General features: G+C 34.1%; 1 protein-coding gene across 1 annotated transcript in view; it reads right to left on the reverse strand.

Annotated features, from left to right (window-relative positions):
• Positions 1–12104, reverse strand: part of LOC135124955 (neurogenic locus Notch protein) — an 83213-nt gene that overhangs the window by 18366 nt on the left and 52743 nt on the right. Inside the window, exons 6-8 of the mRNA XM_064050187.1 lie at positions 11548–11904; positions 10735–10890; positions 776–958 (exon numbers count right to left, since the gene is read on the reverse strand). Coding sequence (XP_063906257.1) covers positions 776–958; positions 10735–10890; positions 11548–11904 — 696 coding nt within the window. The remainder of the gene's footprint in view (positions 1–775; positions 959–10734; positions 10891–11547; positions 11905–12104) is intronic.

The raw sequence follows: 12104 nt of genomic DNA on the forward strand, positions 1-12104 counted from the left end.
TTATTTCAGTTGCTACCAGCAGTTCTTCAACAAACCACACGTTAAAAGAGCCACTTATTTAAGAAACTCGAACACAATGCGCATGTTCGTCTTACGATAAAATGATTTCTTTGACAAATCGAAGAATCACTTAAATATCGGAAAACGACGTTCGTTACATGATCGCTCTCTTCAGAAAAACTCAATCCAATGTTTACATTTTATATAACATAACGGGAAGTAGAAAACCAACAACGCCAACAAAACAAGTATTAATTACCACGAAAAAACACAAGAACCTTATGAAAAGCACAAAACGAAAATCATTGCAACGGATGGACGAACAGGTTTTTCCAGACTTAATGACGTCGAAATTAAATTTTTACTTCTTCAGCAAAACAAACAAATTACCTAGCTCCAACTTTAATTCCGTCTCACTTTGTGCGAAAGCGCCGGAATTTCGTATAATTATCCAACAATTAATCGAATTATACAATAAAAACCACAATTAGCCGACTATTTAATTGCCTTAATCGCTCCATGTTCACAACCGGTCAACACATAACAGCAAGAACGCGTTCTCGAAAGCGCATTTCTCAAATTTTTAAACAAAACGCGGATCATCTTTGAAAAACTGATCTCTTGGAGAAGAAAAGATGTCGCGATAACGATCGCGAAAGAAGCAAAAGGTGCCCCGAACCAGTGCCATAAATGGTATATTAACTCGCCGAGTGACTACTCGTACGTCGATTCCGATTGAGTTTAATTAGGTTTTTGCGAAAAAATACTAACTTACCTGGCATACAAACGCATCTGAACGTTCCGGGATCGTCCAAACAGGATCCGTCGTTGTGGCAAGGATGTGATTCGCATTCGTTGACGTTGGTCTCGCAACGGGGGCCGGTGAAGCCTTGGGTACAGTTGCAGGCGAAGCTGCCGGGGGTGTTGACGCAGATGCCGTCGTGTTCGCAGGGAGAACCTGAAAGAAAATTAAATTTAATTGTAAGTGTGTTTTTTTCTAAATCGAGAGGTTGTTCAAGGCTCCGTACGGAGATATTTTTCCTTCCTGATTTTCGTGAACGATTTTGTGGTCGAATTTAGCGCTCTGTGTAGACGACATTGCCGTTTTTGTAAAAAATATCCGGATATACATTTTTCTGTAGTTTTATGAGATTTATAGGAGAAAAATATTTGAAGTACGATTATTTTCTATCTTGGTATTACAACTTTAGTCAAATATAAGGACCAATTTTTTATTCTTATTAAAAAAATGACATACACAAACAGAGTTTGGTCTTTCTTTTTTAAAATTATTTAAATTACATACTACTATGCCTGCGGTTTATGAATCAGCTTTGATTGTTTACCCCAGGCATTCAGATATTTGCAAAAAATCAAATTGTATACTCATGTCAGGATTTAAGTTTCTTTAAACTTATGTTACGAAAACAGATAAAAATTTTCGAAAAGTTCTACAAAATCTGGGATATAGACCTCGATGAGCTAATTCAGAAAACAAAACTCTTTCTTTTTCTTCGTTTTCGTAACATAAAAAATATTTTTTTCCGTAAAAATTTAAGAATTATTTGCCTAAAATGTTTAAAAAGTGTCCTTCTAGTACAAAATCTTTAAGTAATTTCAATCGTCACAATGACAAAATTTATGAAAATTTCAACATGATGCAAATTGCTTGAAATCTGTAGGTTTTTTTTTCAATTACTAAATACCATTTCGAAAATAATTGTAAATTTTAATACTAAATAATTTTCCGTTGAGAACTCATACAAAGATTTCAAAAAAATTCGACAACTTTTGACAAATTTCGAAATGAGCACTGTTTTTTTTTACTCCGTGTAAAAATATTGTCTAATGATCCTCACAAACATTTTTTTTTTTTAAATAACATACTCCCGTAGTTGTCGTTTATGAATCCACCTTGATTTTTATACCAATTGCTTTTCCAAATCTTTTATATAATATTTGTCATGTGTTTCATATTCGAAAATTTCAAAAGAGATAAGTACTAAAAATTTGAGCGTTGAACAAATTTCCATAAAATTCAAAAAATACTGGGTGTTTATGGTTCCCAAGCAAAATTTTCGATATATTCGATATGAAAGTCAAATGTTTTAAATCAAAAAATTTCGTAATTTTGAAGAAATAGGAGGAATTTATAAGAAGTGAATCCAAAAGTGGCTTGTGGCGTTTGAAATCTCTTTTGGTAATTTTTCTAGGTGGTCAAAATATGACTGAAAATTTCGTAAGGATACTGACATATTGAAATTTGGAAAAAGTTGCCTAAAATTTCATAAAAATTCTACGATGCAAATAAATTAAAAAATCATAGGAGTTTACGGTGCCGAAGCACAATTTTCGAAAGTCAAAATTTTAAAAATTCACACATTTTGTGTTGGTGATTTTGGAAAAATGTTGGGAATTTTCATAGAAATGAAGGCTTATAAAATTCCAAATCCACAAAAAATCTCTTTAGTTATTTTCGAATGTGGTCGATGAACTGTCGAAAATATTAAGGCGATTAAGGGTATTGAAAAATTGAGCTTTGGGAAAAATCGCCTAAAATTCCCCAAAAAATTCTGTTACCAGACTAAGATTTTTGAAACATTCGACTTGGAAGTAAATTTTTTTTTAAATCCCAAAAATTGCAATGTGATTTGGGGAAAATGTTAGAAACAAAACCAAAAATGGCTTACGAAAGTTGAAATCCACAAAAACATTCTTTTGGGTAATTTTCAAAAACAGTCGATAAATTGTCGAAAATCTTAAAAGTATTGAAAAATTGAGCTCTGGGAAAAGTCGCCTAAAAATCCCCAAAAAAATCTGTAATGTAGATCTCGACAGGCTAATTCGCAAAATATAGTGCGTTTATGGTTTCAAAGCAAGATTTTTTAAATATTGGGCTTAGAAGTATTTTTTTTTTTTAAAGCCCAAAAACTGACATTTTTTTTGTTATGAATTTGCAAAAATGATAGAAATTTTGGTATAAATAAGGCCAAATATGCTTTATGAAAGTCAAAATCTACAAAAAAATCTTTTTGGGTTATTTTCAAACGTGATTGATAAATTCTGAAAAATTTTTAAGTGAATTAAAAAATTGAGCTTTGGAAAAAGTCGCGTAAAATTTTCCAAAAAATTCTGTAATGTAGATCTCAACGTGCTGATTCGAAAATATAACCCGTTTATGGTCGCAGAGTAAGATTTTTGAAATATTCGATTTGAAAGTAGAAAGTTTTAAAAATCCCAAAAATTGCAATATGATTTTGGAAAAATGTCAGAAATTTTCGTAGAAATAAAACCGAAAATGGCTTACGAAAGTCGAAATATACAAAAAAATCTTTTTGGCTAATTTTTAAATGTGATCGATAAATTGTGGAACATTTTAAGTGAATTAAAAAATTGAGCTTTGGGAAAAGTAGCTTAAAATTTTCCAGAAAATTCTGTAATGTAGATCTCAACGTGCTGATTCCAAAAATATAGCCCGTTTATGGTTCCAGAGTAAATTTTTGCAATATTCGACTTGAAAGTAGAAATTTTTAAAAATCCCAAAACTTACTGTACTTTTGGAAAAATGGTACGAATTTTCGTAGAAAATGGTCGATAAATTGTCGAAAATATTAAGGCGATGAAAGGTACTGAAAACTTGCGCTTTAGGAAAAGTCGTAAAAAATTCTGCAAAAAATTCTGTCACAGCAAGATTTTTGAAATATATGACTTGGCAGTAAGTTTTTGTAGAAATAAAGCCAAATATGACTTATGAAAGTCGAAATCTCCAGAAAATAAATTTTGGGTAATTTTCAAATCTAGTCGATAAATTGTGGAACATTGTAAGTGAATTAAAAAATTGAGCTCTGGGAAAAGTTGTCTAAAATTGTCCAAAAAATTCTGTAATATAGATTTTGACGTGCTGATTCAAAAAATATAGACAGAGCAAGATTTTCCCAAAATTCCATTTGAAAGTCAAAATTTTAAAAAATCCCTAAAATTGACAGTTGATGATTTCGGAAAAATTGTAGGAATTTTCGTAGAAATAAAGCCAAAAAGGGCTTATGAAAGCCGAAATCTGAAAAATAATCCCTTTAGGTAATTTTCGAAAGTAAATAAGTTGTTGAGCTTTGGGAAAAGTCGCCTAAAATTCCCCAAAAAATTCTGTAGTGGAGATCTCGACAGACTGATTCGAAAAATACAGGGCGTTTATGGTCCCGGAGTAACATTTTCCAAATTTTTGGTTGGAATGTCAAAATTTTAAAAAATCCTAAAAATTGACATTAATTTGGAAAACATTGAATAGAATTTTAGAAGAAGCCAAACAAGATTTTTCAGACATTTTTAAATTCTACGTTACATTATTTTCCGTGCAGAAATACAAAATATTAAAGTTTTTCTGGAATTATGTGCTAAATCATATGGACTCTTCTAGGGTGACCATTACACCTCCCGTTAACACACTGCGTAAAACATACATTGCTTACATTATCTTTGCATCGATACACATGAAACATCCGAACTTTAATTTACAACCCAATCAAGAGACCAAAACCAGAACGAATTTCTTACTTTAAATCAGAAAAACCAAATTCCACCGAATAAACAGCGACATTCAGACCAAACCCAAAAAACAACTTTATCGAACACCCAAAAATTGAATTACACCAACAAAATCCAACTCTTTGCACTTCCATTTTCACTTTTTGCATGATTACCGACTCGATCCAACCTCTCGTACTTGAAATCTCTATTCCCCTGTAATTTCGTTTATTCCATTCTCAACATTCTCCAGTACGATTAAGCAAAGAAACCATCACGACGCCGACTCTTCGGTTATTGCTAGTGATTTGTTAACGGCTCAAGTATCTGATGGAAGGTAATTTGAACGTTTTTAACACGAAAAAACTTTATGCTAATCGAATCTGCTCAAGCGAAGAAACTCATTGCTGTTTTGTCACAAGAGAAACGGAGGGAAATACAGAAACTTAAAACGATCTACATTTCATAGTAACGTCGATTAGTTTTGCGTTACTGTGAGTGCGCTTCGGAAAAAAAAGAAAAAACAATCTCGACCCACATCTATTTTTAAATTAGTTTCTTTGTTGCGGGATCAATATATTTGTTTATTTTGACACATCCGGGGTACCGTTAATCCAGTTTTTGTTTGAACAGAGTTGATTTGCTTATCATCGCTCGTAATGCGAACGAGTAGACATGTCAGGGATTAAATTCGTAAATGCATATAGGTGGCCAATTCCACCACGAAACGTCCGATTCGAGAGGTACAAAATCGCGATTAAACTTCAACAAAGCGCCTCCTTCCAGGTACTTACGGCGCGTTATTTTTTCTATTTACGGGCAACAAATAGGAATGTTATTAACTCTCACGATTATGTACCACCTTGTCAATGACCGTAATTTTTCCGTTAGCGAACGAGTTGTTCGGCGCAAGAATCGGCGCCTGCTCCATCTTGGAAAAGATGTTGAGTCGAGCACGTCTATGCAAATTAATGTCAAGCGCTACTACGTTCAGCCAACATTCGAGTTCGACAGCCTCGCGACAAAACAAATAGTTTACAATCGACTCGCGATTAATTTACTTTTGTGCATCGACCTCTACGCCGCCGCGATTCCCAGATTTGACACCTCCATTACGGGCCGGCTCCACCTACGCGCCTCGACCTCGCCTCAACCGGATACAAATTAGCCCCAAATATCGCCGATTAAGATGGCTGCACGCGTTGCGCAACTTTTTCTTTATGGAATTACGAAAGAGAAAAATCGCTGTTGGATTTAAAATGGCAATCTCTCATCTATTCCACGGCGCGGATGGATAATTATAAACATGATTAATGGTATTCAAATCGTAAATAGCTACATGATATTCGTTCAACTTCATAATAAGCTCGGAACGGATTAATTCCAATAAGAAGAGAAAGTCGACCGCTACCAGATCCACATAATCACTCCTAATACTACAACTAAATCATGTACGGACTCGAACAAGTCCCATCTTAAAGATGCATTTTATTACAATATTATTCATAGGATCTTGACTATTCGTTACAATTTACGTAATGATTTAAGAAGCCATTTCCACTGCCTAGCGTAATAACTGGTTGCTGAAGCTAATAACACGATCGGGAATATTAAAACTAAATGAAAAACGGGCCGCAACATCATTCTTCAACTAGTACCGATATTTATACGGATTATAATGTATAGCCATTAAAACGACCCGAAGTTCGACACATTCGACACAAAACGTTGATGATAATCTCATTTTACCACACTGACAAAATATATAACTGAATAAATATTTTTTAATATTGGAAGATTTACGCTGACGTAATTTAATAAATAGCCTGATCTAGAAACGAGATTGTTTACATGAAAAAACTGGAAATGATAATCACCGACTTTTAATTCATTCAATTACTACCCATTAAGATTTTTTTTATATTTAATAAAAGCAATAATTGTAATTAACATAGAGAACACTTGACATACTGGGTCGAGCTCCCAGAACGAGCTAGCTGTTACGCAAATACACACTTTACCACACTAATTCGATAATTCCCGAACGCAGCAAATCGCGATAAGACACAATATAACAGTCGCTTTTATTTTTATTCCGTACCTCCGTTTTCCAATTAGAATTAACCAACTTGCTTGCACAATAGTTCGGTTCCACAATAGAACCATACCGACCATAATGAACAATGATGGGAAACTCGGCATGTGAATAACATGAATTTACACGAATAGTAATAACAATATTTACGGATCGGATGTACAAACAAGGGCGCTATTCTCAGATGTACTTTCGTCTGATGAACTATCACTTGGACAACTCGTGCGTTAAGTTTTCCTGATTCTGCAAATTTATTGTTGCCATTATTACTGCATTAACTCGGAGTTTTTACACGTTTTTATCTTGTTTCCTTCGGCACGTTTCCGACGCAAGTCGTTTCAAGAAACGAACTTAACTCATCGATTTCGATCATTTGTACTCTTCACAGGATGAAGTTTATGTACGAACAAATCACAATTGTGAGATAAATTGAAACTATCTGGTAGGATCTGCGGCGCAATCTCGCCGAGCGATCAACTTCATTTTTAATTAATTAATTTTTATGGGCTTCTTTTTCAGTTCTCATTCAGTTTTAACGACGATAAGTATCTTTAATTTGACGTAAATATTCGTAATTTTCGGCTTGTTTAGTGCCACTAGGCGTTGGTGGTTTCTGCGCAAAGGTCAAACAACTAATATTTTAAGATGTTTGATATCAGATATTCCGTTAAAAATGAAGATTTGCATATTTTCGGCGCTCTCGGGTTATTATTCATGTTTTATGGGTTTCGGCGGCTTGAACTACTCTCAGAAAAAAATGGGTAAGTTTGTTAAGAATCTCCAGCGCACACAAATGGAAAGATTGGTATGACGATGTCGTCAAATTTTTGGTAGCGAAGATCAGACAAAATTTAATTAAAATATTGTTGAAATACATAGAAAATTGCACGGCAATCGGTCCAGTAGTTTCATAGAATGTCAGTGACCAATAGACGACAGACAAAGGGAAACGGAGGGAGCACTCTTTCATATTCTAGGAGATATGATGCGTCAAGAGAGCAAAATAAAAATATATCCATCACTCTGCACACTACTCTCGTAAAAAAAATAGGAAGCTACATGGCACAAAAACGAACAAATTGATCGGTAGTTATTTAGACGGAACTTCCCTTGGTGTTCAAGCACAACCGATTTAAAAGACGAGTTTCTTAAAAAATGAGTTTTACCCACGCCGATTTTTAATCACCGATCAACGTAACAATATTCTCAAAATACTTCTGACAGACACAGAGACTGAAACGGAGGACCTACTCTCTCATATTGTATGATACGTCAAGAAAAATTACCAGAAGTTTCGGTGATACTCTTTCAAATATTGTAAAAGCAATCAGGCATCAAAAATACGCAAAAATTAGTAACATGATAAATCATTCAAAAAAACGTGTCTTTAAAAATTTGGTGGTATTTAAGAAGATTTTCAAACCGAATTTTTCGAAAATCTTGGTCCCAGAATTTTTTCAGGATTTTTAAGCAACTTTTCAAAAATCGAAATTCTTCAATGTGAATTTTTAATAATTTTTCGAGACTTCAAGATTTAAAAAAATCATTTTCAAACCAAATTCTTCGAAAATCTTGGTCTAAACGCTTAACGATTTATATTTTCCGAATTTTCTAGATTCTTTTAAAGATTTTACACAACTTTTCAAAAACCTTTGCAACTTTCAAAAATTTCTATTACTTATTCAATTAGAATTCCTGATCGTCATTCGAAAACTCAAGATATTTAAAAAAAAATCGTTTTCAAACCACTTTTTAGAAAATTTTGGTTTGATGTCATTAACATCTTGTTTTTTCTGAATCAGCTTGTCGAAGTCTCTCTCAGACTTATTTAAGATTTTAAGATAAAACTTTGATTTTTTAATAGCGAATTTTTTGGCTATTTTTTGTGATTTTGAGATATCAAAAAAATCATTTTTGAATTGAATTTTTCGAAAATCTTGGTCCCAGAATTTTTTCGGGATTTTTAACCAACTTTTCAAAAATCGTAATTCTTCAATATGAATTTTTAATAATTTTTCGAGACTTCAAGATTAAAAAAAAATCATTTTCAAACAAAGTTCTTCGAAAATCTTGGTCTAAACGCTTAACGCTTTATATTTTCCGAATTTTCTAGATTTTTTTTTTAAGATTTTTATACAACTTTTCAAAAACTTTTGTAACTTTCTAAAATCTCTATTATTCAATTAGAATTCCTGATCGTCATTCGAAACCTCAGGATAATTAAAAAAAAATCGTTTTCAAACCACTTTTTAGAAAATTTTGGTTTGATGTCATTAACATCTTGTATTTTCTGAATCAGCTTGTCGAAGTCTATCTCTCAGACTTATTTAAGATTTTAAGATAAACTTTGATTTTTTAATAGCGAATTTTTTGGCTATTTTTTGCGATTTTGAGATATCAAAAAAATCATTTTTGAATTGAATTTTTCGAAAATCTTGGTCCCAGAATTTTTTCAGAATTTTTAAGCAACTTTTCAAAAATCGTAATTCTTCAATATGAATTTTTAATAATTTTTCGAGACTTCAAGATTAAAAAAAATCATTTTCAAACAAAGTTCTTCGAAAATCTTGGTCTAAACGCTTAACGCTTTATATTTTCCGAATTTTCTAGATTTTTTTTAAAGATTTTTACACAAGTTTTCAAAAACCTTTGCAACTTTCAAAATTTTCTATTATTCAATTAGAATTCCTGATCGTCATTCGAAACCTCAAGATGTTTAAAAAAAATCGTTTTCAAACCACTTTTTAGAAAATTTTGGTTTGATGTCATTAACATCTTGTTTTTTCTGAATCAGCTTCTCGAAGTCTATCTTTCAGACTTTTTTAAGATTTTAAGATAACTTTTCAAAAACTTTGATTTTTTAATAGCGATTTTTTTGGCCATTTTTTGCGATTTTGAGATATCAAAAAATCATTTTTGAATCGAATTTTTCGAAAATCTTGGTCCCAGAATTTTTTCGGGATTTTTAACCAATTTTTCAATAATCGCAATTTTTCAATCGAATTTTTAATAGTTTTTCGAGACTTCAAGATTAAAAAAAAAAACATTTTCAAACAAAGTTCTTCGAAAATCTTGGTCTAGTGTCATTAACGCTTTATATTTTCCGAATTTTCTAGAATTTTTTGATGATTTTTACACAACTTTTCAAAAACCTTTTTGGTCGTTTTATGCAATTTCAAGATATCAAAAAATCATTTTCGAAACGAATTTTTCAAAAATCTTAGTCATAGAATTTTTTCAGGATTTTTAAGCACCTTTTCAAAAATCGCAATTTTCGAGACTTCAAGATAAAAAAAAAACATTTTCAAAACAAGTTCTTCGAAAATCTTGGTGTAGTGTCATTAACGCTTTATATTTTCCGAATGAACATATCGAGGTCGGTTTTGTAGAATTTTTTTAAGATTTTTACACAACTTTTCAAAAACCTTTGAATTTTATTATGGATTTTTTGACCGTTTTTTGAGAATTCGACGTATCATTTACGAGTCGAGTTTTTGAAAAATTTTGATCCAGGACCGGTAAACACTGTGCAACTTTCAAAAATCTCGATTATTCAATTAGAATTCTTGATCGTCATTCGAAACCTCAAATTTTGGTTCGATGTCAGCATCCCTATGTGACACTGGGGAATTAAAAAAGCAAAAAAATCCATTACTCCGCACGGAAATGTACAATAAATTCCAAACGACAAAACCTCCACGATTTCCTGTTCGAGCACGTCAACCCATCATCAAATGGCCATTTCCCGCCCAAACCCCATCTCGTCCCAACCTCCACAATCTGATTCAAGAAATCACGACTCCCGCTTTCACCTTCGATAAAATTTCCGAGTGAAACGTCCATAAATTAACCACCGTCGAGCGAAATTGCTCGGTACGCCACTGCCATCACTTTTTTTTCTTAAATTAACATCAACAGCTTATCGGAATCTAGCTTGAGCAAATAATACATTGATTTATTTTAGATTCATGCCCACAACAGCGCAACGAATTTTAATACGTGACCAGGTCAATGATCCGACATCTTTGCAATAGCAGCTTATGTTTTTGTTAGCCATTGAAAAAAAAAACTGTAACATCGTGTTCGGCGGATTTTTGCGCGGAAAAAGCGTCACTTACCTTGCTCACACTCGTCTATGTCTTCGGAACAATCGATGCCCTTGTATCCCGAGGCGCAACTGCAGGTGTACGATCCATTGATGGGACTTGTATCACATATGGCATCGGCATGGCAAGGATTACTGGTACATGCGTCATCGAGATGGCAAAGGAGGCCTGCAAAACAACGGAACGATCTTTTCTTTTTCTAGAGGAAATTTATGGGATCCATCGCACGTAAGGTACCTAACCCATAAGTATAAATCCAGTGGACGCCGCCATAAATCAAATCGATAGCTCTCTTTCTAATACATCCATTAAATCCCTCAACGTGAACGCTCGTCGGTAAGACTAATTGCCACAATGTGGGTTTGGAATTAATTTAAATTGCACCTTTGGATACAAACAATCATTACGGTGGGTCAACGAGCCAATTACAAACGATGCAGCGGTGGGCCACGGATTGATACGACGCCAAGTAATAAATCGCGAAGCTCCACGTTACATCACAGACTCAAATTTGAATAATTATGTTTCTATTAATTTTTTGTTGCCGTAGAAAAAATCGGTATTCACTCCGTCGAGAAACACTTTGCATATTGTTGTATTAAATTCACTATTAATATGCACACTTTCATATATCATGATTTGTTTCCACGGAGATGTTCATAAATAAATTAATTTTGTAATTAGATTCCACATATAGAAGCGGAATCTAGAGATAGAAGCTAGATCTGAGCGTCAAAAGTGACTAACTACACTACTCTGATCTGCTTGTGCTAACCTACTTAAACACGATCATACTGTTCAACTAATTCTTAACCAATCACGCACCTGTTTTTCCTGGTGTGCAGCGGCAGTAGAAGCTCCCAACCCTGTCGATACACGTGGCGCCGTTAAAACAAGCGGCGCCGGCGCAGTCGTCGATGTTAACGGAGCAGTCGGCGCCGGTCCATCCGTTAACACAGATGCACGAGAAGCCGCCGACGCTATTGGTGCAGGTGGCACCGTTCTGGCACACTGAAGGTCGTAAAGAACACTCGTCCACGTCTTGGGTGCAATATCGACCCGTGTAGGTTGGAGGACATTGGCATGTGTACGAGTTTATGCCGTCTATGCACGTACCGCCGTTACGACATTGATGGCCTGGGCAGTCGTCGATGTTTTCTTCGCAGTTGGTGCCGCGGAAACCTGGAAGGAAAAAGAGTTGTTCAAATGCGTCTCGAGTTTTTTTTTAGTGGATGCCCTCGTCGTTGGCGAACCGCGTTATATAGCAGCGTTTCGTTTTTCGAGATTCGATCGCCGCCGCGTTCATGGGAGTACCTTTCAAATGGCAACATCTCGCCGCAAAAATAAGTACCTCGACTCGTTGCGAATGCCTCGAAAAAGTG

The sequence above is a fragment of the Zophobas morio genome, unplaced genomic scaffold (genome assembly GCF_036711695.1).
Source record: "Zophobas morio isolate AGI-343-1 ecotype UQ-CSIRO unplaced genomic scaffold, CSIRO_AGI_Zmor_V1 ptg000008l, whole genome shotgun sequence".
Taxonomy (NCBI): Eukaryota; Metazoa; Arthropoda; class Insecta; order Coleoptera; family Tenebrionidae; genus Zophobas; species Zophobas morio.